The sequence below is a fragment of the Leptomonas pyrrhocoris genome (genome assembly GCF_001293395.1).
Source record: "Leptomonas pyrrhocoris isolate H10 chromosome Unknown, whole genome shotgun sequence".
Classification (NCBI taxonomy): Eukaryota; Euglenozoa; class Kinetoplastea; order Trypanosomatida; family Trypanosomatidae; genus Leptomonas; species Leptomonas pyrrhocoris.
In genome coordinates this window covers 1,365,009-1,390,688 of record NW_015438361.1, presented here as the reverse complement: position 1 = coordinate 1,390,688, position 25,680 = coordinate 1,365,009, and the positions used below count along the sequence as shown (strand labels likewise).

The 25,680-nt window shown below is 56.2% G+C and overlaps 12 protein-coding genes across 21 annotated transcripts; all 12 read right to left on the bottom strand.

Annotated features, from left to right (window-relative positions):
* Nucleotides 1-167: 167 nt before the first annotated feature.
* Nucleotides 168-1,285, bottom strand: ABB37_03582 (putative mitochondrial hypothetical protein; the record flags this gene model as incomplete). The annotated part of the gene is made up of 1 exon (XM_015800976.1): nt 168-1,285. Exon 1 carries the CDS (start codon nt 1,095-1,097, stop codon nt 168-170), a length of 930 nt encoding a protein of 309 aa, XP_015660983.1. The 5' UTR covers nt 1,098-1,285.
* A 562-nt stretch (nt 1,286-1,847) lies between these two features.
* ABB37_03581 (hypothetical protein) lies at nt 1,848-3,374 on the bottom strand (the record flags this gene model as incomplete). Of its 2 annotated transcripts, none has more annotated exons than XM_015800974.1 (1): nt 1,848-3,374. In XM_015800974.1, the coding sequence occupies exon 1, from the start codon at nt 3,306-3,308 to the stop codon at nt 1,848-1,850; it is 1,461 nt and encodes a 486-aa protein (XP_015660981.1). In that variant the 5' UTR covers nt 3,309-3,374. The 2 variants fall into 2 exon arrangements, with proteins under 2 accessions (XP_015660981.1, XP_015660982.1); XM_015800975.1 differs by having other exon boundaries at nt 1,848-3,347.
* A 692-nt stretch (nt 3,375-4,066) lies between these two features.
* On the bottom strand, nt 4,067-4,977 carry ABB37_03580 (putative mitochondrial chaperone protein DNAj; the record flags this gene model as incomplete). Of its 2 annotated transcripts, none has more annotated exons than XM_015800972.1 (1): nt 4,067-4,977. In XM_015800972.1, the coding sequence occupies exon 1, from the start codon at nt 4,847-4,849 to the stop codon at nt 4,067-4,069; it is 783 nt and encodes a 260-aa protein (XP_015660979.1). In that variant the 5' UTR covers nt 4,850-4,977. The 2 variants fall into 2 exon arrangements, with proteins under 2 accessions (XP_015660979.1, XP_015660980.1); XM_015800973.1 differs by having other exon boundaries at nt 4,067-4,974.
* Nucleotides 4,978-5,597: 620 nt separating this feature from the next.
* Nucleotides 5,598-7,767, bottom strand: ABB37_03579 (hypothetical protein; the record flags this gene model as incomplete). The annotated part of the gene is made up of 1 exon (XM_015800971.1): nt 5,598-7,767. The coding sequence occupies exon 1, from the start codon at nt 7,704-7,706 to the stop codon at nt 5,598-5,600; it is 2,109 nt and encodes a 702-aa protein (XP_015660978.1). The 5' UTR covers nt 7,707-7,767.
* Nucleotides 7,768-9,174: 1,407 nt separating this feature from the next.
* Nucleotides 9,175-12,300, bottom strand: ABB37_03578 (putative ubiquitin hydrolase putativecysteine peptidase Clan CA family C19; the record flags this gene model as incomplete). Of its 3 annotated transcripts, none has more annotated exons than XM_015800968.1 (1): nt 9,175-12,300. In XM_015800968.1, exon 1 carries the CDS (start codon nt 11,887-11,889, stop codon nt 9,175-9,177), a length of 2,715 nt encoding a protein of 904 aa, XP_015660975.1. In that variant the 5' UTR covers nt 11,890-12,300. The 3 variants fall into 3 exon arrangements, with proteins under 3 accessions (XP_015660975.1, XP_015660976.1, XP_015660977.1); XM_015800969.1 differs by having other exon boundaries at nt 9,175-12,222; XM_015800970.1 differs by having other exon boundaries at nt 9,175-12,212.
* A 497-nt stretch (nt 12,301-12,797) lies between these two features.
* Nucleotides 12,798-14,944, bottom strand: ABB37_03577 (hypothetical protein; the record flags this gene model as incomplete). Of its 2 annotated transcripts, none has more annotated exons than XM_015800966.1 (1): nt 12,798-14,944. In XM_015800966.1, the coding sequence occupies exon 1, from the start codon at nt 14,805-14,807 to the stop codon at nt 12,798-12,800; it is 2,010 nt and encodes a 669-aa protein (XP_015660973.1). In that variant the 5' UTR covers nt 14,808-14,944. The 2 variants fall into 2 exon arrangements, with proteins under 2 accessions (XP_015660973.1, XP_015660974.1); XM_015800967.1 differs by having other exon boundaries at nt 12,798-14,919.
* A 338-nt stretch (nt 14,945-15,282) lies between these two features.
* ABB37_03576 (hypothetical protein) lies at nt 15,283-16,678 on the bottom strand (the record flags this gene model as incomplete). Its single annotated transcript, XM_015800965.1, has 1 exon — nt 15,283-16,678. The coding sequence occupies exon 1, from the start codon at nt 16,558-16,560 to the stop codon at nt 15,283-15,285; it is 1,278 nt and encodes a 425-aa protein (XP_015660972.1). The 5' UTR covers nt 16,561-16,678.
* A 334-nt stretch (nt 16,679-17,012) lies between these two features.
* On the bottom strand, nt 17,013-18,116 carry ABB37_03575 (putative Geranylgeranyltransferase; the record flags this gene model as incomplete). 2 transcript variants are annotated; one of them, XM_015800963.1, is made up of 1 exon in its annotated part: nt 17,013-18,116. In XM_015800963.1, exon 1 carries the CDS (start codon nt 17,997-17,999, stop codon nt 17,013-17,015), a length of 987 nt encoding a protein of 328 aa, XP_015660970.1. In that variant the 5' UTR covers nt 18,000-18,116. The 2 variants fall into 2 exon arrangements, with proteins under 2 accessions (XP_015660970.1, XP_015660971.1); XM_015800964.1 differs by having other exon boundaries at nt 17,013-18,113.
* Nucleotides 18,117-18,562: 446 nt separating this feature from the next.
* ABB37_03574 (putative mitochondrial hypothetical protein) lies at nt 18,563-19,588 on the bottom strand (the record flags this gene model as incomplete). 3 transcript variants are annotated; one of them, XM_015800960.1, is made up of 1 exon in its annotated part: nt 18,563-19,588. In XM_015800960.1, the coding sequence occupies exon 1, from the start codon at nt 19,505-19,507 to the stop codon at nt 18,563-18,565; it is 945 nt and encodes a 314-aa protein (XP_015660967.1). In that variant the 5' UTR covers nt 19,508-19,588. The 3 variants fall into 3 exon arrangements, with proteins under 3 accessions (XP_015660967.1, XP_015660968.1, XP_015660969.1); XM_015800961.1 differs by having other exon boundaries at nt 18,563-19,572; XM_015800962.1 differs by having other exon boundaries at nt 18,563-19,569.
* Nucleotides 19,589-20,650: 1,062 nt separating this feature from the next.
* Nucleotides 20,651-21,072, bottom strand: ABB37_03573 (putative mitochondrial hypothetical protein; the record flags this gene model as incomplete). 2 transcript variants are annotated; one of them, XM_015800958.1, is made up of 1 exon in its annotated part: nt 20,651-21,072. In XM_015800958.1, exon 1 carries the CDS (start codon nt 20,960-20,962, stop codon nt 20,651-20,653), a length of 312 nt encoding a protein of 103 aa, XP_015660965.1. In that variant the 5' UTR covers nt 20,963-21,072. The 2 variants fall into 2 exon arrangements, with proteins under 2 accessions (XP_015660965.1, XP_015660966.1); XM_015800959.1 differs by having other exon boundaries at nt 20,651-21,061.
* Nucleotides 21,073-21,479: 407 nt separating this feature from the next.
* ABB37_03572 (hypothetical protein) lies at nt 21,480-23,094 on the bottom strand (the record flags this gene model as incomplete). The annotated part of the gene is made up of 1 exon (XM_015800957.1): nt 21,480-23,094. Exon 1 carries the CDS (start codon nt 23,034-23,036, stop codon nt 21,480-21,482), a length of 1,557 nt encoding a protein of 518 aa, XP_015660964.1. The 5' UTR covers nt 23,037-23,094.
* A 419-nt stretch (nt 23,095-23,513) lies between these two features.
* On the bottom strand, nt 23,514-25,085 carry ABB37_03571 (hypothetical protein; the record flags this gene model as incomplete). Its single annotated transcript, XM_015800956.1, has 1 exon — nt 23,514-25,085. The coding sequence occupies exon 1, from the start codon at nt 24,933-24,935 to the stop codon at nt 23,514-23,516; it is 1,422 nt and encodes a 473-aa protein (XP_015660963.1). The 5' UTR covers nt 24,936-25,085.
* Between the last annotated feature and the right edge of the window lie 595 nt (nt 25,086-25,680).

Here is a 25,680-nt window from a genome sequence, read left to right as displayed (position 1 = left end):
GGAAAACAAACAAACAAAGACGAAGAGGTAAATTCCACTTACACATGCACACGTACTCGTGAAACCAACACAGACTACCCGGAGGGATTCCGTGCAAAGCACGAAGACTCCACACCTGCTGCAGCTAGGGAGCACATCCATTTTTTCTGCCGTTGTAGAGTACTCTCTTACTGCTCCTTCAACATGTGCTCCACGCACGCGTACCGCGACGCATTCAGCGAGGCCGATGCGTAAGCCAGAAATACTTCCGACGTGATGGCCGGCACCGCCGCTTGGAGAAAACTCTGGTACGAGTTATCGAAGTACTCAAACGAGGCGTCTTTCTCGTTGCGCGTCCACTTCGCTGCCTCCTCCGCGAGAGACAGGGCGGCAGCGTATTGATTCTGCTCCACATAGCGCGTAAACTGCGTCGCCGCGCGTCGCGCGCGCACTTCGTTTTGGTCCACGGTGGAGGGGCTAAAAGCGGTGCGGAACTTCAGCATGTCGAGCCAACTTCGCACCGGCTGCTGCACGGGGGCTTTGCCGGTTTCCTCGATGGACCGCGCAAGGTCGAAGGCGGCCGCCCGCACGAGGGTCGGCTTCGGCACCCCCCGCTCCGCAAAATGCTGCAGTGGCGCCGACATCACGATCAGGTCCTCGCTCTCCGCGTCGTCGAGGGCGGACTTCAACTCCTGCGCGAACGGCTCACCCGAGCGCATCTTCTGCCGCAGCGCCTCAAAGTTGAGGCCGACAGACACAAGCTTCTTGCTCATGTAACCGAACTGTTGCACCTCCCGCTGCACCATCTGATCAACAAAGCTTTCCTGTGCGCTGACGTTGTTGCCCACCTCCTGATAGTAGTGCTGCGAAATTGCAATGTCATCGAACTCCTTCAGCATCGGCGCGGCTTGGCGCGCGTAGTGCTCGCGCTGGTGCTTGATTTTGTTGTCTAGCTGGTCCACCTTATCCTTGAAGTCGCGCTCCTCTTGACTGTGTCGAAGTCGGGTCTCCGTCGCCTTCGCCCTCGCCTCCTCGTTGCGGGCCTTCTCCGCGGCGAGCGCGTCCTCTGGATCACTGAAGAAGAACGCAGCCGCGAAACGATCCTTGAGCGTCGCCATTGCGATCTTTGAAGTAGCAACACAAACAAAAAGGTTTAACGGCTCGCGCTATTTGCGCCTTCGCATCCGTCGGTTTCGTTGCCCCCGAGTTTTTCGAGTGCTGAAGAACCACAACGTTGGTTAGCCAGCTTGAACTGTGTTCACCTGTTTTTTCCCGGTTCGCAGATTTGGTACTGTACGGTTCAGCTGTGTGTGAAGAAGAGAAAACATGAGAGCGGAAGAAGGCGTGGAATAAAGTTGGAATCGTTGTGCGATTCTTTTCCTTGTTTCCTGCACAGGAACGCGGTTGTCTCCACCGGGAGAGAGACAGAGCAGAAAGACTCTGTTCGAAAACAAAAGTGACGGCGAGTCACGACAAACGGTTGAGCCGCAGAGATGAACACCGCAGTCCTGGAGCTGTTCACAGGCTAGAACGTTTCGGTTTTTTTGTCGTCTTCGGCGATTCCATCATCACCAAATGAGTTGCAAGGGCATCACCTTTGGAGTTGTGACTTGTCGCCGCCGTGACACGCGTTGGCCATTTTTTCCCAGAAAGGATGCACACTTCAGCAGCGCGCCACGTTGACTCAGTGGAGGAAGAGGTGAGAACCAAAAAAGCCCCAACGCCATTTGCGCCCACACCGACGCTCCACGTCAACGTTTCTCATTCCTTTGCCCTTCCCCCGCATCTCTTACGAGTGAAAACGAATGCGACGTGGTGGTGGCACGCAGCGAGGAAGACACGAAGAACGCAATAAAAGCTCAGATCGCTCACCTGTGTTGCGTCCACTGCGGCATCGCCTTCGTCACCGCCGTCATGTCGTCGTTGCTAAACTTCAGCAGCATGCTCAGCACAGGGAGCAATCGCTTCGCGATACTCGCGTCGTTGAGAGAGCAGAGGAGCTGCACCACAACGGAGCGTACGTACTGCGTCTGTTGAGCGCCCAAGCCGTCGGGGGGCTGCGATGGCTTCGACCGCTTCAGCTGCACCACTTCACGACGGCACCGACTGAGCTCCTCTTGCAGGGCAATAACACGCGCCCGCTGCTCGCCAATCTGACGAATGGTGTCCTCCACGGTCATTTCACGCGCGACAGCGACATTTCCTGACTGCGGCGACTGCACCTGTGAGGCACTCGCGATGCCGCCCATCCCAACTGCGCGGAAAAAGTCGTGCAGCTCGCGGATAAGAGTCTTTTGCTGTTTTAGTACAGCGTCCCGCTCTCTCACCGCGGCACCAGAAGTAGCCTCCAGCGCCTTGTAGTCCGACAGGAGATCCATGTACGCTGCGTCTTCAGCTTCGCGTTGCCGCTGCTGGTGCGACTGCGCCAGCTGCGTCGATGCAGACGCCGCCGCCTGCGCCTGGCTCGCCAGCGCGTTCTGCACCGCCTGCGAGACCTTTTCCTGTGCGTCGCGTTGCAGCTCGCGTATCTCTTGCTCGTGCGCCATGTTCAGCGCTTGAATTTCATTGCTGTGGTGCAGCACTAGGTTGCTTTCGCGGGTTTCGTACTCCAGCCGAGAGCGCTCCAGCTGATGGTCCAACTCGTCCTGCGCCGCCCTCCACTCCTCCACGTTCGGCACATTCATCAGTTGCTCTTCTAAGGAGACGTTTGCCGCCTCCGAGGCCTCAAGGCGCCGCTTCAGAACGGCCACGATGCCGTCCTGACGCTTCAGTGCCTCGATGCGTTGCTGCACCTCGTTGGTGGACCTTTTCAATGCGTGATGCGTCTCCTTCAGTCGGTCCGATTGTTCTTGAATGGTGCGTTGCAGTTTCGTGATGAGCGCATTCGGTGGCGATGGCGGAGAGGGGGGAGTAACGGCGGCTGCAGGTGTAGGGGAAGGTGAAGACGAAGCTGTAGCCTTTGCTGCGCCTTCTGTTGCCCCGTTTCGCGCGCTCAGCGAGTTCACAAAAAGACACGCTGCGGCGAAGGAGTGAGCGCTTGCGAGGTCTGCCTGTGCTGACATCGAAGATTGAAGAAGATCAACCGTGCGCAGCTCCTCAACTCTCTTTTGTTCCGATCGTTCAAGGCGTTGATTGAGCCCAATAATCTGCATGCGCAGGTTGTCTACCCCGATCTTCGCCTTTTCCTTCCACGAGGCGAACTTCTCCTGGCAGTGCTGAAGCTCTTCTCGAAGACGATTCGCCTCCAACGAAGACGACTCCGCTGGCGCTTCCTCCGTTTTGTTGCCATGGTCAGCAGCCGCGGCATCGGACGTAGTTGCCGCACTCATTTGTGATGTAATGGTCTATCAAAGGAGTCCCAATTGACTACCGAAGATGTGCGCGCCTCTGCGCCTTTGAGTTCCGGCGCGGTTGAAATAACAGAGAAGGAGAGTGAAGCACCACGAAGTGTTTTCTGAAGGCACACCGAAACAGTAGGGGTGTGTCAAAGCCACGTTGGTTCGGTGAATGACGGGGACACGGGGATTGCAAAGAAGCCGAATCACGCATAGAGGAAACACCGGTTCTCTTTGTTTCCTCTGTCGTTGCACGTACCCCCCTCAGGTGTTCTGAGGTTGTCCCGCGAAGGCAGAGAGAACGAGAAGGGCTGAAGTTCGTTCTTCTCTTTCTTTCTAAGAACAAGGCAATGAAGTGAAATGCATCCGCAAAGATTCGCTCGATCACACGCCGGAGACACTTCACGAAAAACAACAACGCGAGCACAAGCTTGAGTTCCTTCATTCCACTGTACAAGACGCAGCGCAAATGAACGAACGAGAATCAACACGTTTTCCTTTTTAATTGCGTCTGTGAATACGTCATCATTACGGACAGCGTGAAAAATGCTCGGGCGCAATCCGAGCAAGCGGCACGTACGGATGCGTCTTGTTTCGGCTCTGTAACGAGGAGCACCACGTGAGTCAACGTATCCGGAGAAGACAAGAAATAATGTAAAGATCATCTTCAAAAGTCACAGCAGCTCGCTCTCGAGAAAACAAACGTCTGCGGCGTAGCCGTCTCGATTGAATTCAACCAGTCTTTTTTTTTGTTAGGGTGTTGGATGCTGCGCCTCGGCAGGCGGCTCTCCTTCCGTCGTAGCTGTCGGATGTGCCGGGGCCATGTGTCGTGCAAAGGGCCCACCTGACTGCCACGGCGTGTACACTAGCGGCGTCTCCTTGCGCTTCGCGTCGACCAGCTCGCGGCGCACGCTGCCCTGCAGCACTGCGATGTCGTCCATGCGGTCTCGTGTCTCGGAGTCCGCCATCCACGGATGCCACGCCGTCTCCGACACTGTCTTGCCTTTGTAGTCGTCGCGGATCGCGTCCTCTGAGTAGCTCCACCGGCTCCTCAGTACCCGCATCTGCGTTGTGTAAGTCTTGTAGACGTAGTAGCCGCCCACGCACGAGAAGAAGATGAGGAAGAGGATGACGTCCTGCAGACTAAAGGAGCGGTACTCCGGCCTGTCAGCTGTCTGGCGATGAATCGTGTTGGTCAAATTATCGTAGTTCATGCGTCGAAAGTTTACGCCGCCGCCCGCGTCGGTTTTGCTGCCGGGTGGGGCGCGGTCGGTGCCGCGGTCGTGGCGGTGGGTGAGCAGCAGGTGCTGCGCTTCCTTCAGCATTTGGAATTGCTCGCTGGTGCCGCCGTGGTCGGGGTGAAACTTCAAGGCAAGCTTCTGAAAACGCTTCTTGACGTCCTTCTTCTTCCACTCGTCGTTTAGCTGGAAGCCGAAGATGGTGCAGGCCTGCTGCAGCGTCATGTGGCCTTTGTCGCCGGAAATGTGTCCCTCAAACCTCTCGTAGACGCGCCACGGCGCGGTTCGGCGAATCATTGCGTGAAGCGGCGGCGCACCGCAAATGCCGGCGGCACGCACAGATGTTTCTACGTTTTTGGCTAGAAGGAAAGAGCGAAAGAAGAGGAGTATCGCATCAACGTGAGCGCGAGACTCTGCCTTCTTCTACACAGTAAACACAGGCGTGAAAGCCGATAAGCGGACGTGGAATGCGGAGCGCACGGCGACGGGAAGATGTCGAAGAGAGAAGGCAGGATGTGGGGTGTTTTCGAAGAGAGCAAGAAGAGAATACCTCGCAAATAGAGAATGATAGCGACGGGCGTGCAATTCTTGAGTCCTGCGAGCATGAACGGCTGACAGAGCACATGGTCCGACATGGATACATATATGCAACTATGAGTTCTCTGTTGTAGCGCAGCTGCTTCCCACCATGCGTTGCTGTACCGGTTACGCAACAACACGAGAAACAGAAAACAAATGCAGCGGGGAACACCTTTCTCTTACTGTTACTACGCGCGTTCGTTCGATGGCTGATTAGAGGAGTAGAAGAGTGTCCAGGAGAGACCCCAAGTGCGTTACATAAAAGATCACGTTGCGATTGAAAAGCAACCACAAGGGTATCGAATGCTATTGTACATACGTGTTCACCGAGGCGCAGAAAAAGGAGCCGAACACTAACATCATCACTGCTGACACACACACACACACACACACACACACAAATAGTAATAACAACAATCCGACAGCGGCAGCACCCTGGCCTCTTCGAAAAGTTGTAACGCTGCGCTCAGCCCCAGCTGAGCGGGCGGACGAGATGCAGGAACTGCGTCACGCATCGACGCAGCAGGTAATTTGTGTTGAACAGCTGCCCGTGTATCTCCTCCTCTCCTTCTACTGAAGCGAGCAGCGAGTACAGGTTGTGGTGCGTCTCCGTCCCGCTGATCAAGTTCAGGTTTGTCGTCTCATCAGCTTCTGTGAAGAGCGCAAGAGCGCAGTCGTCCTTGCGATAGCGTACGGAGCGCCACACATCCACCGCGGTCGGAATGTCAAAACTTTCGTCTTCCTCCTCCGGTCGCAGCCACGTCTTCGACACACGGAAGAGTGCCATGTCGGGGTCCTCGCCATGCTTGTTGTGATGCGTGTTCGCAATCGTAAAGTACTGGCAGAACTGCGCTATATCCGCGTACGCCTTCTCCTCCAGTGCGCGCGACTTGGGCACCACGTTCTCGAGAAAGACCGCCTCCTCGTCGCGCACCAGAAAGTTGAAGCCCGCCTGCTTCAGCTTGCGCAGCAGCACAGCCGGACTCCACCAGTCTTGCCGCAGCGCGGACAGCGCCTCGTCGCTCGGAGACAGCAGACGGCACCTTGCGTCCTCCAGCATAAAGCGGAACTCGCGATCGGTGGCGTCGCCGCGGTGACGACCCTCTAATGAAATGAGGATGCGGTTGCTGTCGAACGGCTTCAGACTCCAGTTCTCGTACAGGATGTCAGCGACCGTCTCTTGCAGCACGGCGAACTGCGCGAACTCAGCCGTCACAAAGGTCGCCCGCCGCGGGTTCTCGGCGACGTGGGCGGTGTTGCCGAAGGACGCGCCGAGCATCGCGCGACTGCACGGCTCCCACTCGTGCGTCTCCTCGTTCCACTTCCCGATGAAAAGACTTGGCTGGCGGACGACGATCGTGTGTGGCACCTCAAAGGAGATGCGCAGCGCCGGATCCTCAGCGCGCGCCTCGGCAGTTCGCGGCGGGTACTCCTCCACGTGCAGCTGGTGTGACTCGATCGTCTCCCCACGCAGCAGCCACTCCCCGTTGCGCCGCGGCCGCTCCTCGAAGGTTAAGAGGTCTATCTTGATGGTGCAGTCCAGTGCGTAGTACTGCGCTCGCTCGTTTACGTAGCAAGAGAAGGGGTCGAAGGCCAGCTGGACAGCCCGAACTGCGATGTTCTCGCGGCTCAAACCCAGCGCTTTAGGGAGCTTCGGCAGCGTGACCTGCTTCGGGTCCAGCCGTACCTCAATTTCGGGGAAGGCCAACGAGGTAAAGCTGCGCGTCACGTCCTTTGTCTTCACCCACATACCGAACTTTATGACAGGATTGGCGGACGTCACGGTACGCATTAGCGTCTCCCCGTCCGGGCTGTCAATCACCTCGTCGTAAAAGTGAAGCACGTTTGTCGCGACAAAGTCAAAGGTAGAGCACAGCTGGGCGTAGACGTCTTTCAAGGTGTCATCGGGCTTGCAGCGTGCTTTACGGGAGAGGCTGGCAGACGCAGTCACTGCGGCGGCTCCTGTGGCGCCTCCTGCTACCGAGTCCACCGCCAGGTCACGCGCCTCCTTGATCTTCTCGGCCAGCTCGTAGGCATCGTAGCACTGGAGTAGCTCTTCTTGCACCGCTTCCTGTCGCTTCGACGGTGGCAGGCGCTGCTCGCCGCGGATAAACGTCAGCTTCTTCTTGCCCGTCTCGTCCGGCACTCCGGCGGAAACAATTGTCGTCTCAGGCACGAAGACGTCGCTGGCAGACTGGCGGTTTCGCCAAATTGTGAGAAAGGAATTGATATCCGCCGGATTGCGCACGTCCGGCAGCCGCGAAGCAGCGGAAATGTTTTCCCACTCGCTGTGCTTCGCATAGGTCGCGTAGTCCAGCTGCTCCTCGGCGGTCAGCTCCGCGAGAAGCTTGCGGTAATGCTGTCGCTCTTCCTTCAGACGGGCCTTCGCAACCGTCTCGTCCAAATAAAGATTCTCGCGATGACTCTTCTCTATTTGGTCGGCCTTTGCGCGTAGCAGCTCATGCTGCCGGTAGATTTGCTGTGCGTCATTGTTCGCCTGATTAATCGCTTCTTCCAACGCGAGCGCCTTTTTCGACTTGGGCTTCACCTCTGGTGCTTTGGCTTTTGGAGGCATGATTTCTCTCGCCTTCGTGATCCGGTAGGGGTGGAAAAAGGTGGCAGTTCCGCGAGTTCCTTGGGAGAGACAGAAAGAGCGTGAAAGGAGAGGGAGCAAGGGAAGAGGTGGTACAAAGAGCAAGAAGAACGTTTGTAAGTTGAAAGCCTCGAAAGTCGATTTTTTCTTTATCTTGTGGTTCAGCTGCCACACCTCCCACAAGGAGTTGGCGGAAGGAGGGGGCACCATCTCGACGTGGAAAGCACGCCCCCGACACGTCCCAAACATGGAAAAAAGCCGAAGACGCGCTTCAAGAAGGCTCAGAAGTACCCTGTCTGCCTGAACCTAGCGCACACGAGCGATCTTACCCGGTTTGGCGACCACGACAGCTTCTCGATTCTTAGCATCCTGTTGCGACAGCGACGGACAGCTCGAAAATGTACGACAGAGCAGCTGCTGCGCCGAGAGTTTCACTTCGTTGGCTTTGACGTCGGTACCCACAGGTACATAAATCACCGTCACGACCTCGGAAAAAAAAAAGAGGCAGATGAAGAACAGGACACGTGCCAGTTGAGGCACAACAACGGAGAGCGAAGTAAGAATGGGGAGGTATGAATATGTAAACCTAACAGCTGATGTACCAAAACGGTGACACGTAGTTGCAGCTCTACCGCACGACGCGTTCGCCTTAATTCGCCTGCACACGATTCCCACCGCGCTACTGAAGAACACGAACAAGAGCTGCGGTGCAGCAACTGGATGGATTACCGAAGGTGAGGGTTTCGTGGAACTAGTTTTCCTTCGTGACAGCAACATTTACTCTCAAAGACGTCGATAAAAACCAAAAACTGGAGATTTCTCTCACCATCGAAAAGCAGCAAAGAAGAAGAGAACAGGCCTAGAGCGCACTCATTCACACGCACACGAACGCCCAAAATAAACTTGCATCGCTGCCCTCGTGTCAAAGCACCTTTAAAAGAAAATAACACAAAGAGCACGCAGCAGGCGGAAGAGCAGCACCACGAATTGTGTCATCCATTCTTCCTCGCCGGGAAAGACAGCGGTGTTGCTTTTCCTCGCTCATTTAACTGCAGCAGCTGCACCGACAACCAGCAAAAGCGATGATGAGCCCCTCCCCCCACTTATATATATATATATAGAAGAATGGTTCCTGAAGTGCCTCCCTCGTCAATTGCAACGAATAATGTTCAGCAAGTCTCCCATCTTTTCGCACGTCAGAGCACTGCCCTTTAAACAGCAACAACAATAACATCACAGTTCCCGCCATTAGCTTCGACCACCGCACCGGATAAAGCGCATCAACAACGAACTCCTGTAAAGTGGCATGATAATGAGGATTTGACCAATTTCTTGTAAAAGTACAAAGCAGATGTGTCAGGAGGCACCTCGTGAGGGCGACTTTCGACTCACAAAAAAAAAAACAGAAATAATAAACGAAGCACTAAAAAGGGGGAAAAAACGGATGCGGCTACAACGCGGAAAGATCTGTCTTGGAGCTGGACTTGATCACGATGGACTCTTGGTGGCGGTCTGCCTCGTCCACGCCGTCCAGGAGCAGCATCTGCGGGCGGTCCACCACAAACACAAACGGCGCGCCGCACACGTCCTTCACCAGGTCCGACAACACTTCCTTCATGCCGGCAGTTCGCGTCTTGCGGGAGGTGGTGTTCATGACACACAAAATCCACTTCTTCATCGCCTCCTCCACGTTCGGATATCCGAGCCTCTTCACGATGCGGCGCAGCACTACCTCACCCTGCTCGCTCAGCTCCGCCTTCACGATGATGTTCGTCGGGAGTCCAAAAAAGCGCTCCCCCGAGCGGCGACGACAGAACAGCACGTCGTACCGCGCATACCCCGGCAGCGTCGGCGAGAGCTTATCGAGCACCAGGTTGCCGTGACGCACTAGAGGTACTTCCTCCTCCTCGTCCTCGACCACCTTCTTGATCTCGCCGCGTATCACCCACAGAAGTCGCACCGCTTTGGACTTGCCCGCCAGCTGGTCCGTGTAGCTCGAGAGAACGCTCTCGCGCATCTGCGACCCCAGCTGCTGCACCGCAAGCCGCAGCAGCAGGCGAAACGTCACCACCTCAACGTGACGGGAGAGGTACACGTGCGGCATGTTCTTGTACCCGCTGTTGAGGATGATGCACTGGGAGAGGTCGATGTCTGGCAACGGCAGAGGCAGGATGGTCATGACCAGCTTATGGTTCTGCTCCCCGCGGCCCCAGAGGTCTGCTAGAGTCATCTCGTACACAGACTGCTGAATCGCGTAGCTGTCTGGTATCGGCATGGAGAATGCGTAGCTTGTCTTCGTTTCAGGACTAAAAAATCCAATGTGGTCGGGAGAAGCGGGCTTGTGAAGGATCGCCCCCGAGATTCCAATCTCCTTGAACAGAGTGCGCTGTAGCGTGCCGTACCCGGCAGACTCCTCCATGCGCAGCCAAAGCACCTCCTTTTCGGTGCCTGTATTGTCGTCATAGAGGAACACGCGGGTTTTAATCAGCCGACGATTGCGGATAAATTTGGCCACCACGACATCCGCGTCCTCGCCCACGTAGTATAAAATGTTGTCGCCGGTGACAACGTCACTCTCCATCGTGATTCGGCGCGGCTGCGCAGCGCTTTTGCGATATGTGTAAACGTAACAGTGCGGGGGGAGCGCATGCCGCAGTTCCGGTATCGAACGGACGACCTGCACGGGGACATCAACGCCACAATTGGCCGTAACTCCACGCAAGAAGGCCAAAACGGGAACGTCTCCCACCGCCTCTGTGTTCTGCGGCGTCGCTAATGCCGCCTCGGGAGGGGCAACGTCAACGTAAAGGTGCGGGTAGTGGGAATCATAGGGGTTGCGCACCGACTCTACAGTCGACCACGGATGAAACTGTGCGTGATCGCGGTAGTACAACCGAAGCTGCGTGGGCGCAACGTGGAGCTCCTGTGCAAGTGCGATGGCCAGCACTGGGCCTGACGGTTTCCCCTGCGGCACACGAGCAGTGAGCTGCTTTAGGTACTTCTCCGACGCCCCGTCCACGCCGTCGAAGACGTCGACGATGCTCGCATCACACACATAGTAGTTGAACTTGCGCGTCTCGAGTGTCCTCGTGCGCTCGTCCTCCATCAAGCGGCCGAGGTCCAAAATCTCCTGCGGCGGGGGTGTCTCCCGCAGCACTTCGTCCCGCACGTCGTCGTTCACGTACAGGAGCAACGAAGCGCGCTCGTTATCAAAGAGGCGGTAGCGAGACTGAATGGGCTGGCCACCGAAGGCAGACTTGCGCACATCCTCCTCCGTCGCCGCCTCCACGATCTCGTCGTTGAAGCGCACCCACTCACCGTCGAAGTTGACGTAGACGTAGTAGTGCCCGATGGTCGCGTCACCGGCGTGAGTCAAGATGGATCGCAACGTGTAGTTAGCTCCTAGGTGAGTGCGGTGAGTGATCTTCGCCATCTTTTCCCTACTCTCTTTGTCTAGCTTGAGTGCTGTGTCATTCATCAAGTAGCTCGCCAGCGACAGCTTCGTCTCAAAACTCCACACGTTGCGCAGCGTCACCAGCTCGTACGTTTCCGTGTCGAAAGCGACGCGGTTAGGGTGGATCAACAGCACTTTCGGGCAGTCGAGGAAGTGCTGACTGCGTTCGATGGTGTGCGGGGTAGGAGCCGCACCAGCCGTCACCTCCACCGACACACCGTCAATTTTCTCACCTGAAGAGAATTGCTGCAGCGACTCCTCGATGTTTGTCCTGTCCCTCACTACGAGTTCGACGTCGTAGAAGTCTTCCAGTCGGTCGGAGAGGTAGTTGGCGCCGTCGACGGCCTTGGAGCGGTAGATCATGAGACCACCAAACATATCTCGAATCAAGTTCTTCTCCGGTGTTTCCTTTAGCGCCGTCTCGAGACTGTCAAACAGCTGCTGCATGAGCTCGTGCACGTCGTGCTGCACCGCGGCTTCCTGCGCTGACCACCCAAAGGCTTTGGTTAGGTCGGTCGTAGTAATGTTGCGGTTGCGCAGTTCGAGCTGAGCGAAGATCTCCCGCAGCGCCAGCGAGACGGCGTCGCTCTCGACGTTTGGTAAGTTGAACACCTGCGTGCGAAAGGCCGGCAGGTGGTAAAGCGCCTGAATGACGGAGTTCAGGTAGCACGTGCTACCCTGATTATAGATGCCCACATACCCTGATCGCATCGTGGAAGGGAAAGGACAGAGGGGGAGGGGGTGGAGAAGGAGAAGATCAAGCCGCGTTAAAAGCGTACGAAGGTTCCCCGATTTTTTTTTTGGTCGGTAACGTGAAGCGTGAGATCGACGAAGCGAGCGATTTTGTGTGGGTGTGCGTGCGTGTGAGTGGGGGAATCGGTTTACTGGTAGCTCTCAACAGATCTCGTAGTACGAATCCTCCGGCGCTCAACAAGTGCGTGGATGAACAAACCTGCTCACTGAAGGGGGTACTCACGGCGAGGCGCGATTGGAAAACAGCCAAAAGACACAAAATCTCGTTGCACCAGATCACTGTCGAGACCTGAAACCAAAACAAAAGTAGGAGAGAGAGAAAAACTATTTTCCTCCTCGGTTAACACACCAAAGGAATCCTTTGATACTATAGGCGCTCATGTGAAGCGGGGAGTGGAGAAAGATTGAGAGAAACACTTGAGCAGTCGAGTGCAAACACAAACATCGAGTTCTGCATCGCTACCCGGTACACCACGTACTATGAAGATGCGCCGCTACCATCAGACCGATGTAGAACAAAGTCGATACATAAGAGTGGATCAGCACGTCCTCAGGGGATGGCAAGGGAAGAAGAACAGAAACAACCACAACGGCAATCCGCAACAATACCTTTCGCTTTTCCTATTATTTTCACTACTATTATTCATATTCGATGATGGGAGATTCAAAGGCAAGACCAAGAGTAAAAATACTTTCAAAGGAGTGGGGGGTGAGGGGTAAGAACTTTCGTATAGTGTACATAAGACAGAAACAAGTATCATTGTCAAGCTAGCGGCTGCGAGCAGCCGCAGCACTTACATCGTAGTCAACAACAGAATTTGCGCCGTCGTTGACGGTAGGCGGAAACACGAAGAGGGGCAGAGCAGTTAGAGCTTGAACGGTCGCTGAAAGGGGTACGCATCTTTCCGTGGCGCGCGGTTAGCGTTCGCCAGACGCTGCATTGGGCTTTGTGGAGATGGGGACTTTGCAGCACCGCCATTGCCCTTCCCACTGCGCCGCAGCCCTGCTGTGCCCGATGTGTGCGTCGTGTCCGCGCCACTGCGGCGGAGCTCGTCGATGAAGCGCACCTGCTCTCTCCGCTGCGCTGCGTCTGAAGTATACGACGGCACTCCCTCTGGTCCATCAAAGTGGAGAGACGCGACCGTGACGGTGTTCACTCGCGCGTGGTCGCGCTGCAGCCGTCGCAGCTCCTCTTCACTGAGTGCGTAATCTTGAGAGCTTTCAACCCGCGAGTCGACCTCTCGGGAGTTCTCCGCAGAAGCTGCAGTGTCGCTGTTTTTCACCTGCGACAGCGTCAGCATTTTATCTGCCACAAAGGCGGCCATGCGCTCCGTCCGCTCGCTGCGGCCGTACAGCTCCAGCGTCTGCAGGTACTGCGCCACATCCGACGAGACCCGCATCGACCGTGCCGTTGCGACGCCGTCCAGCACGTTGCGCAGCAGCAGCCGCGTCTTTTGCGCCTCCTTCTCGAGGTTACGGTACTGGTGGTGCAAAGCGGTGTTGTCGTCCCGGCTGCTCGCCCACAGCTCGTTCATGCAGCGCAGCCGAAAGGCAACGGTGCACACGCTGGCGTCGTGGCCAGCACCGAGGGAGGTAAAGGTGCCTCGCCGCGACTCTGTCGCCGATCGCGAGGCAAAGATGGTGTTTACCGGGGCGCGGTAGACAAGACGGGGCTGCGTCCGATTCAGCGCCTCGTGGGCCATCTCGGCAGCCTCGCCGATGTCATCGTACAGAGTGGGTGCGAGGTGCGCGGAGAGGCTGCCAACTTGGTTGTCGCCCGGGTACGCACGGCGTCGTATGGCTTCGCCGATGTGTGTGCAGGTAAAGAGGTCGGCCGGGTAGCGGCTCAGGATGGTGCCGAGCAGGCGTGCCGCGTTCGAGACCAAAATCTCGTCCTCCACGCTGAATCCGCGCAGCGGCGCTTCGCTTCTGCCCTTCTCGCCCGAGTCCACCACCATCGGGAAGCGTTTGTTCACTGCGTGAATCACGCCATGCGACGCACCGGTGCCCCATGAGGAAAACAACGGGAATATGAGACAGCTACGGATGTCCTCCACGCCACTGGGCTTACTGCTCAGCGCCTCTTTTTCCTCCGGCGAAGACGACGGCGTGGAAGCGCTGCCGGGTTTACGGAGCGTCCCGTTAACCGCCAGGCGGTCGCGGCACACCGTCTGATGAACCTCCCGCAGCGTCATGAGAGCTAACGCGCTGGAGTGCATCGGGTCGGCGTGACAGGCCCGATAGGGGAACTGCGCCGCGCATACCAAATTCTCGTGCTCGTCAAACAAATAGATGCGAACCGCCTCGCACTGAAGTCGCACGGCAAGCGACTCCGCAACAAGGCTGAGGTGCTCGGAGAGTGCCTCGCGCACCGTCAGCACCGCCGTGCTCGGCGGCATCTCCGCAGGGGTGGCTTTGGCTTCGACATTCGGCGCCACCGCATTTGAAGTCGAGACACTGGGCTTCGTAACGAGCGGACTTTGTCGTCGATCAAAGCAACTCTGTTGCATGAGCTTCTCAAAGCCGGAGTGGTAGCCCTCCTCGATGAAGGACACGGCCTGCCGAAGCTCCCGGTTCACCGCGGCGCGAATACGTCGCAGCAGTAGCACATCTTTGCTGGTCGTCGCCGTGAAATCTTGCTGCGCCTCCATGAGGTGCTCGAGTTCCGTGAACAGCGTCGCCGTCTCGTCGGAGAGGAGCTCCAGCGTAATGGGCAGGTCATTGTAGCAGGCGGCCGCGGCCTGCAACTCTAAGTCGGCCTGCTTCCTCTTTTGGGCGACGGTAAGCCGCTTCTGCAGAGAGTAGCTATCCTGCAACCGTGCGAGGAGGGCATCGGGCGACTCCTGCGTTGCGGAAGCAGAATGTGTGCTGCTCATGGGTGTGCGCGCGATGGAAAGAAGAGGGTTTCTTTTAGTCGCGAAAAGGAGGGGGGGGGAGGAGAGTGAAGGCGGCTCGTTTATTATCTCCTGCGCGTTTTCACGTACCGCTTCCCGCGTTGTGGCGGAGAATAACTGATGTGCGCAAGAGAAAACAAGCAGAAACACGGACAGGCGTAGAGAGAAATGAAGGCATAAAGGTGTCAGGAGAGAAAATATTTAGAAAAACCATGATTCTTTTCGAGGAGGCTGCACACTCGTTCCGCGTCCCCTCAACCGCTCACCATAACGGAAAGAAAAGGACCATCTGCGTGTCAGATGAACACAAAGCATCACAAGAGCCAGTATTCCTACACAGCAAACAAGAAGAGCTTCAATTCTCAAGAAAAATATGAAAATATTACTTTTTGTTAAAGTCCTGATGCGTTGCGCTGCATTGTGTCTGCACGGATCTTTGAAAAGACAGGAAAAGGCTTCAACTATCCTCGGCGAGTGGTGTCAGGCGAGAGAAGATCAACGAATGACGCACCTTATGCTCGCGAAAGCAGCGTAGCACGTTACGCGAGTCGCGTAGATGAAACTGCCCCAGCAGCTGCTCCGCACGCTCTACCAGCAGCGGAAGAAGGCGGCGGAGCTCCGCACCGCAGGAGTAGGCGAGCGTATTCTGCCGACGAGTCGTGTTAAGAAGAGCGACGTACTTGCAGACAGATCCCAATTGTCTCGGCGTCATGGAAGGGGCAAGAACGCCCGCTCGGTCCAGCACGGCGGCCGCGTAGGCCACGTTGCACCCCGCCAGCAACGCCGAAATCTCTAGCCCATACACGACGTCCTTCACGTTGTACGTCGACGCCTGTGCGGCAGCCTTGCGCGAGACGGATGTCACGACGTCGCCGGCGTGCACGGTGGGAATGCGGTGCAACGCGCAAAGCACCATGAGGCTCTCGCGGGCCGTCAGGGTCGCACCGGAGAGCACAGACAACAGGCGGTCCAGCGGAGGGGCGGGCAGCTTGCAGCGCTTCGCAGCGAGGGAGATGTAATGAAGCAGCTGCACAACCTCTGCCGCCGTGCGGCGCCGGCACACGTCCGTTTTCGTCAGCGCGTGCAGCATGTGTTGGAGTACCTCTGCGTCCCCGAGCTCCAACACCACGGCGTACTCCAACAGCTCCTGCAGAAGCTCAGGCTGTGTGTCCACCACGTTCATGACACACTCGCGAAGGCAGAGGCACAGGACGTCGCTCGTCTGTAACGAAAAAAAAGGTGAGGCCCCGGACCACGTCTCCGCGTCACCGGCTGAAGTGTGGCGGCTGCGCCGGGGAGAGCGGGACGAGAATCGCTCCGGCTCTGTCGCATCATCCGCGCCACAGCTTTCGAGCCGCGGCATGTATTCGACACTGTGAGAGAGGGACTGCAGCCATCGCCGCAGCAGCTTCTGCTTCTCCGCCGGTGACACGGTGGAACTGGCGGCTGCAAAACTATCCACTATTCCGGCTTCCATTTTACGCACCGCTCCTTGGATGCGCTTCCGCTTGACGAAGGTCGGCTGGTCCGCGCCACAGATAGTGTCGAGTAAGCGACACGTGTAGGACAGACTGACGTTTGACTGAGGTACGGTGCTACTGTGCGTGAGAGAGACCGACGATGTCGTGGCGCAACAGCGGATAGAAAGGTAAAGAGGCGCCTTTCCTGAGAACGGCCCTGTATGACGTACGCAGGTGCCCAGACTCCGTCTGGTAAACAACATTCTAGCCCTCATATATATGTGTGTGTGTCTGTGTGTGTCGACCTTCAAAGTTGCTTGCAGCTCCTACGCATGAAGAGAAGGTCAGTGTGCTGAACAAAGGTATAAGGAGAAGCAGGGCTATTTTGCGGCTGCAGGGGGAGAGGGAAAGAAGAGCTGTACCATTGTGAAACGTCGAAAATTCTTTTCCCTGAACAGCATTCTCGTGCGAAGGAAACCCCTGCACATACAGCAACGAAACGTTGAGACTTCTATACCGAACGCACTCCCAGGAACTCCGAGCATACAAACACTGCAGCAGCTTCCTCGGTTGTCTCCGGGGCGGGGTCAACCGAGGAAGCTGCGGAGTCGGTGCCCACTTTGCTTTCTTCTCCCTCTCTTCTTCGGTATTCGTGAAATCAGTCGCATCCAACGGGATGCAAGGAAACAAATACGTTGGAGGGAACGTGCACCTCCATAGCACATATCTAGTTGGACCGCGCTAGCCCCACACGCGATCCGTACTCTGCGGGTATCTTCATCCGCTCCAGCACATCGTAGGGCAGCGCGTACACCGGGTTGATGGGCGCCAACGCGTAGTCCGTGTAGCCCAGCAGGCTGAGACCGCACAGCCCAAAGAAAGTGTGGTACACGTCAGCCTGGTTGCCCGGCTTATCCGAGAAGCCGCCGTCCTGTGTGTCCTGGCAACTCAAAATGTACCGAAAGAGCGCTTCAGCGTCAATCCAGTGGGTGCGGCCCAGCGCGGAGAGGGAGGAGATGACCCACCAGCTATAACACACATCCGCCTTCTTCTCCGGCCGACCGTTCAAACCACCTGAAGGCAACTGGCGCATCGCCAGCCACGCCGCTACGCGGTCGCCGTCAATGCGATCCAACGCGTTCGCCAAGCAGAGGGCGCCGACGCAGCAAAAGATCTGACCGGCGTGACTCTCCGCACCCGGCGACACCCCAAACCCCCCGTCCCAGTTTTGGCACGCCAACACATACCCCACGGCTGCGTTCACGTCGATCAAGTCGCAGCGGTTCATCAGACGCAAGCAGCTGAGAGCGATGTACGAGAAACGGGTGTCCACCTCGCCCCACTCGTCGCCCTGAAAGGAGCCATCAGGGAGCTGCATCGAGGCGATCCACTTTGCGGTGTGGTCGACATCGATGCGATCGAGCGCGTCGAAGATGCACAGCAGCTGGATGGCGGACATGGTGTGGAGGAGGTGGGAGTCCATATCTGTGTTCCCGCCAAAGCCCCCGTCGGCGTTCTTGCACGACAGCACAAACTCAAGAACATCCTCCTGCTTGTAGTCCAGCCGGTGGAGAAGGGTAAGTGCGCTCAGCCCCCAGTAGACGCCGTTCATCTTGAGGTGCTGCGCCTTCCATTGCGTGTTTTCGTCCAGCTTGTGCACAAACCGAAGGTGCAAGTCGGCCGCAATGGGAGAAGAAGAGACAGGGGAGCTCATGACGCGTCCGTAAGAATATGTCTTGTGAACAGCAGGCGAATAAAAGTGGAAAACAGCGTGATGAAACGAGTAGCAAGAGCAGCTACGACAAAAAGGCAGAAGAAAAGAAATGCTGCTGGGTTGTGTAGGAAAGAAAAAATAAAGGTGAGCCGACGGTGAGATAGATATGTAGCTTTCAACGCGAAATTCCTCGAGAGAGCGCCGCGGTGCTATGCACTTCTGTATTGGTTGCAGTGAGGGTTAAAACGTTTGCGTTCTCTCTCCCCCCTCCCCCCCCCCCTCGCCTCCTCTCCTTTTTCGTGAGGCACAACGCGAGCTCGTAAGAAGTCCGTCACATCAAGGCGCCGTTTTCCATTCGGCAAAGTAGTTTCTTTTTTTCACGTTTGAAGTCACAGCGTAAACGATGGTTAAAAGAAAGACAGAAAACGGTCTCGGATGCTTTGATATTCCTCTCCCCAAAAGGGAAGAGGAAAGCAAAACAAAAAGAAACAGAAAATGAAGAGCTCATCATGAGGGCGTCGGTGAAAGCAGATGGTAATGCCTCACCATCATGAAGCTCGTATTCAGCTCCACACAGAGTAGAACAAGGACGCGGCGGAGCGACGCACAGCGCGTGCCACCTCGTATTGAAGCTCCGGCTTCTTCAGCGACTCGAGCGCAGAGCCGAGTAAGAAGTCGGAGAGCCTTTTTTGTATTTCGGGGCTTCGCAGGAGCTGCCGCACCTGCTCTTCCGTGATTCCCTGTAGATTTTCCTGAATCCACGGATCCTGCACGACCTGCAGTACAAACTTCTTCGTGACTTCTAGTGTGTAGTGGTCGACGAAGAGAGACTGCAGAAGAATGGACACTGCAATTTTGCTCTCTTCGCGCTGCAGCAGCTTCGCCACAAGGTTCACCGCCGCATCCAGTGATTTGTGGTCGCGCAGGACCTCCAACACGACGTCTTTGGAGAGCTGCACGGCCTGCCCTTTCAGGCGGGCATCTGCCAGCGCCTCTGATGCGACCACTGCCGTGTGGTGCACCGTGTCCTCTTTCACAGGCGTGTAAAGAAAGTACAGCAGAAAACCGATGCCCATCACGGCGCCGATGCTTGCCACCACACCCTGTTGCCACGAAATAAAGAGGCGCCGCAACGGACTCTCGGAATGGGCAGCGGCCTCTGTAAAGGTGGCGGTGCCGCCAGCGCTGGCAGAGGAGTCCCGTGCTTCAGCGGTAGATGCAGCAGCAGCGTCGGGTTGTTTGTGCCATTGTGAAGCGGCTGGGTCTGTGATCTCCCTCTGTTGCGGCAGACGTTGCGGCTTCACAGCGTCTGCGGCCACAGCACCCAACAGTGTCGCCGGGGCCTCTTTCGGCGAGTGATTTTCGGCGTACAAGGCAGCGGAAAGGTGATAGTAACGTCTGCTCGACGCGGCTGGGCAAGGAAAGCTTGTTATGGCACAGCGGGAAGGCGATACGTAGGAAAGCCGCGTTAGCGAACGCAGCCCAGCAGCCGAAGAGAACGGCGGCATCCTATTTGGACGTTAGGAAGAAAAGAGGTAATTATTTTTGATCACCAGGAAAAAGACTTTCTGCTGAAGAAGAAAGAAACTCAACACAAAGGGTTTTCGTCAACGATCACACCCGTGTTGGCGCAACATGCCCATGTGGAAGTGTTGTTCAGGGAAAACAGAAAAGAGCGAAGGGAGCCGTAAGCAAGGGAAGAGGAGAAAACAAAAGTGGTGCCTGAGCGGCATTCCAAGCGTTCACTTCAGAAAGTGCTTTGGGGGTATTACTACGATCACTACTGTTCTTGCTGTGGCTTCACCATTGCCTTCATTGTGAACGAAACACACACCACGAAGAAAGAGACGTGGGTGCTGTCGTAACGGACAAAATCATCCAAGAGAGATGAACGCGAGTGCGTCGTTCCGCATGGCCAGCGGCGCTGTCGCTGAGCACTGTGCCATCGCCTCTTCTGACAAAAAAAAAAACAAATAAATGTACTTCTTTTTCCGAATCGACCACATGGCTTGCATCAGTGTTTCTTCTTGCGCTTGATGCTTGGAGGAATTCTTGTACTTAATCCTACTAACTACTACACGGTACGACACGGCACAAAACGGAAACGCCGAGAAAAGAACGGCGCTCTTCGTAAACAAGTGTTGATGCATGAGAGCCTGTACAACGTAAACAGGCAGGAATACGAAGAAACGTGCGACACAGCAACAAAAGAAAGAAAGCGAAGACAGACTCTCAAATGCACACCGTTGCTGCACGCTCCTCTTTCTTGATGAAGGGGGAAAAGCAGCACTTTCAGCTCCTGTTGTTCTGTTGTCCCTGTGAAAGGTTCCAATAATACCGCGCCAGCGGAGCTTGAGCACGACACCTCTCTACGTACTTGGGACCCAACCTGCAAGGAATCATCGTTTCCTAGTCTTATGCTCTTGCGTCCAGGCTGCCAAGAAGAATGATAAGAAACATGTCGCCCACAGCGCGGGGAAAAGAATCAACAACACAAAGAAAAGAGTCGACAAAAAAGCCAGAGCTGTAGTGACCCGAGTGTCTAAAAGGCTTCTTGCTGTGCCCTTCTTCCACGTCATGCTTCTCCCTTGCTGTATACACATTTTCCTCCCCCCCCCCCCTCTTCGCTGACTTCTCTCTGGCAGTTCCGCTTAGATGCTCTTGGGGAAGACCAGCTCGTAGAACTGGTAAATGAAGGCACACTCCACGCCCCAGAGGAAGAGGTTCCAGCTGCTCAGGCCTTCGATAATCTCGGGCGAGTTCTTGTAGGGGTCCTCCGGATCGTAATCCCGGAACTCCACCGGCCACTCGGCGTAGTTGATCTTCACCTTGGCGCGTTCCTCCGCCGACAACTGGGGGCGGCGATCGGGGTTCTTGAAGACAAACATGTTGTAAGCGCGGGAGCTGGCCAGCATGGGGGCGGCGGCCGCCATACCAGACTTGTTGGCGATGCGACGTAGCATGACGACGATGATCAACCTTGACGCGAACACACACAGAAACAAGAAGATCGTTACTCCCTCACGCGGGCGTCAAGGACGGCTAGTTCGATGGAAGGTGCTGGTGTTTTGCTGTGTGTTTGTGGGGAGATCGCGACGAGGAAAAGGTCGAAGAAACACGAAAGAGCGTAGGAGCAGAAAAATTGAAGTTGGGCGTAGGAAGAGAACGCAGCAGTCATTGCAAGTGGAGGTGGGCAAACTATTTGAACGTGAATTTCCATTGTTACTATTACCGATGCGTCGCGCTTGAGTAACATGGAACTGAAGTGAGCGGGTAGTACTTCGTATAGAGAAGTAACCCTCTTGTGCTTTACCTTACCAACGCCCGTTTCAACATCATCTGAATTGGGTGTACGAATCCGTGCCAGGAATGTGGGATTTCGATTTCCTCCTCGTTTTATGCGTGTGGACGGCATCGGTACTCGACAGCAAGAAGAAAAAAAAAACGGAACGCCTTCACCTCCGTCATGCGCTTCTCGCTCTAGCGAGGATCGTAGAGGTCGGTTCGTGGAACACACAAGTTGTACCAGCTGCCCGTCTCAAAAAACTTGGACGCCTCTTTCCACCCCACGAAGCCCTTCTTAATGGCGGTTTTCAACTGCGTCGGATTGGCTGAGTAGTGCGGGTCCAGGATGAGGTAGCGCGACTCCATCGTGTTCACGTTCACGTGGATGCCAAGGATGGTGTGGGCGTAGCTGCTGCCGCCAATCATCACCGGCGCCGCGTGTGGGTTACGGAAATGCTCGCTCAGCAGCAGTTGCACCGCGGCGTCGCTCTCCAAGTCTCCGCCGCTCTCCAGGCGCTTGATGGTGCAGTCCAACCCCGGCATGTAGTGCTGCAGCACTAACATGACTTCAAAACTGCCAATCCAATCGGACGAACCCACAAACTGCTTCTTTTTCGTCTTGTCCGGGTCGGTCGCATAGAGAATTTCTTGAATGCGGCGGATGGAGGGAATGGGTGCCGTCACGTAGCCGGCGTGTTGAAACCACGACAAGAGGGTCTGTAGGCTGCGGTAGGCGCAGCCCCACCCGTCGTCGCGGAAGCCGTCCACGCGGTAATGATAGTAATCGTACGACCCGCTCGTCAGAAGCGTTTCAGCCCCGGTCAGCGACGGGGCTGCGAAGGCAGGCAGTGCCTTGTGCGGGTCGGTGACAAGATGACGCTCCCACGACTCACCAGTGCGAAAGCTGGGTGCGTTGGTGGAAGCCTGCTGCAGTTGCTGCTTCTGCTGCCGCCATCGCTGCCGGAGGTCGGCCCAGGTGGACCAGCTCGGTAGTGCATCTTGGTGGTGCAGCAAGGCCTTGTTGGGGAGCAGCAGCGCTGCGTGCTCGAGACGGCGAACAGCGTCGTCGCGCGTGTGCACGTTCACGGGAAATAGTAATTCAGCAGGCCAGCACACCTCCGTTCCCCTAAACCGCCGGTCGTCACCGTGTAAAAGAGCCGAGACGAGCTCTCGCAAACAGGCACATATGTCGCCTGGGGAGTTGCCGAGCACGACCCGCGTGGTCACGTCACCTGCAGTACCCGGCGTAGAGACTACGGGCAAATCGCTGAGGTTGGTAGACATGGTGTCCGGCACCTCAACCTCACTCATGAAAAAGATGTGAAGATGGCTGCACCCAGCGCCTTTGGACGGCGCCGAGTCCCACAAATCCTCTCGCGCCTCCACACTTGCCATGACAGCACCTAAATCGCGCTCGCTGCCGCTGTTGCTTAATAGGTAAAAACAGGACGCGTTGCTCGAAAGATTACGCAGCAGCAGTGCGTGCCGTACCGCCGACGACGAAATGGAGAATGCCACGCGAGCGCACCACTGAAAGGCGACACTTTGAGTGGTCTCGCTGTGCGCGAGAAACCGTGGAGCCTCTTCGAAGGAGTTCACCACGCTATCGGTGCAGGTCTTCGAAGAAAACGGGAGGGTCGCGAAGGCTGCGTCGCGCACCAAGCCAATCGTCATGCCGTTCATCTGCAGTGCGTGCAGCGGGAACACCGCCTCGCCGGCATGCGCCTCCAGATCTCCCAACGAAACCAGCATGAGGAATTGAAAAATTAAAAGTAACGAAAACGGACTTTAGAAACGTCCACTCATATCTTTTAAAAGGCGGGGAGCGGGAAAGACAAAAAGACTATACTCGTCATACAACGGGACATCATCACGGCAGAGACACTGCGGGAAACGCTGGGCAGGTTGCGAGAACGCGACTGGCCGCAACGGGAAAAACAACCGTCCTTTTGAAAGGAAAATCTTTGTGGTTGGGGGAGGGGGGCGAGGGCGTCTATCGGTCTTCCTCCTCCCTTTCCTCCCCGCGTGCATTCATCGCTTACGCTTTTCTCCGTTTCTTTTGTTTTAGTGGTGAGTGTACGCAACGAAGAAAACAAACATGCGCGTTCAAAATGAACTGCGCACCGTTAAGGGAGAGAGAAACCTCCCCACACACCCTCTATGATAACACCTAACGGGGAAGTATCACTTCGAAACCTCCACGAAAAGCCGAGTTGCTCGTGCAGTTCGTTACCAAGCCGCTCCTTGACGACCTCGAGTGGGCATCGCGGGAGGTGCAATGAGGAGAGGAAACACCCCTGCAACCGGCTCCAGCAGAGGCCCTAGCCTATCAACTCCAGGTGACGCCATCTTCGCCAGCGACTTGCGCGCCACCGTCGTCACGACCACTCGCAGCTGCCATAAAAAGGTCGTAACGTCAGTGATAGTTGTAGCAGGCACCAGGCCGATGGGCAGCGAAAACTCAAACGGGACCGACGGGGTGTCCACAACGGTGAAGTGCGCGTGGTCGATGACGCGTTTGTGCAGGCAGACGAAGTTGTCGATCCCCTGCGCCTTGGTGTCACGCATGCTGTCCTCGTCGGTTGTCAGCGCCCACTCCGGCGTGACACACTCTAACAGTTCTAACGAGGCGGTCACGTTCACCGGCACCGGCGCTTCCATGTCTCTCTTGCGATTTGCCCGAACCCCGTTGTTCGCCGCACCACCGTCGCACACGATGAAAGAGCCGTTCAGAAAGCCGCCGAGCGCCACACACGAGGAGTGCAGATGCACCTGGAGAATGTTTACGCCGTTGCATGGCATTAAGAGCTTCAATGGTTGCCGCTGAGCTGCCAAGGTGTTTTGCATGTTGTTTTTAGCTAAGCGACGCACCGTGAGAGAGGTGCGCAGCTGGCCGTCCTGCGGAAAGATCACGTCCTGGAGCGGGGCAGCGACGGACGGTGTTGGCACGGCGGGCAGCGGCATCACTTGAAAGTGAAAGTCTTCTTTGACTAGCGTCGAGTCTCTGGGCAAGGGAAAGAGCGACATGAGCGGCAGCTGGGCGATGCTCGCGACACTGCTAAAGACAAGCAGTGGAATACGCACTTTGCAGGTGTGCGGTAGAGAACCTTTGGCAGATCCGGCGCGTGCGTTCTGCCAGGAAGCGGCGATCGTCACGACGTGTCGGTAGTCCGCGCCTTTGCCGCTGCACGTCGGCGGGCATCCTTCGGGCAGGCGAAACAAAAACTCCAGCGCCGTACACTGATACCGCCGCATACCCACGTCATCCAGCAGTGGCTTTTTACCGGTACTGTACAGAACGTACAGCACCTTGGAATTGGCGCTGCCCGGTCGCCTGCTCGGTGTCGGTTGCGAGCTGCTTGTGGCGCCGGGCCAGCTAATGACCTTCATCACGCTTGCGTCGAGCTCGACACGACCTACGAGCTCCGCCGTCAGCGTCTGCACGCGCACGTCCATCTCACGCGGCTCCGACTCGGCGGTGTCAACGGAAAAGTAGTTTTGCGTAGGAATCGCCTGCAGTGGGACAACATCACGTTTGGCGCCCGTAACGCCTTCCGGCACACACGAGAGCGATACGCGCACCTTCACAACATCTCCATCGACGTACCAGAGACGGTGCGCCGCCGCATTTAAGATCAAACGTGACTCCATATTTTTGCCGTCGTGTTGCTGCTCCCGTTTGAAGCAGTACAAATGACTGTAGTTGTGGAGACACCGAGAAGGTAGCGCAACGCAGCGCTTTCCCTACAGACAACAAATAGAACCCGCCAACAACACTGCCTCGATCGATAAATACGTACTGCGTGAGAAGGAGAGAGAGATGAAGAAAATGAAGCCGTCGCGAAGAGCACCGTGAAACGGACTAGCCGTCAAGACAATCATAGTTGTAACGTGCATGATATCCGCACAACACCAGGCGGGACGCCCTGCATCATTTTCAGCCCACCATGCTTTTCGGGAGCGGAGAAAGAAGGATATGGTGGTGTGTCGCGTCGATTCAACTACTCAACGACACCGTGAAAAGGGACACGCCATCGTGCGCATTGACGAGGATGCTTATCAACGCCGGCTCGCTTTCTCCATTTCACCCAGCGCTCTATGCCCGTGTAGCGAAAAATGTCTTCCTTTTTTGCTTGTTTGTTTAATACACAGTTAAATCGCAGAGGTTACGCACAAGTGCAACACCATCGTCATCAAACCCCGGTTTTTCGAGAAAAAAAAGACGGGGAAAAAGAGGGCGTTGGTGCGGACTTATGCTTAGTGACAAAACATATCCGAGACACAAACAAACAAAACAAAATAATCGCCTTTTTATCGCCAGAGCTGTCAATAGTTTTAACTGCTCCCCCTCCCCCTTTGTGCACGTCGTTCGACGTGACCCGACATTCGAGCTCGC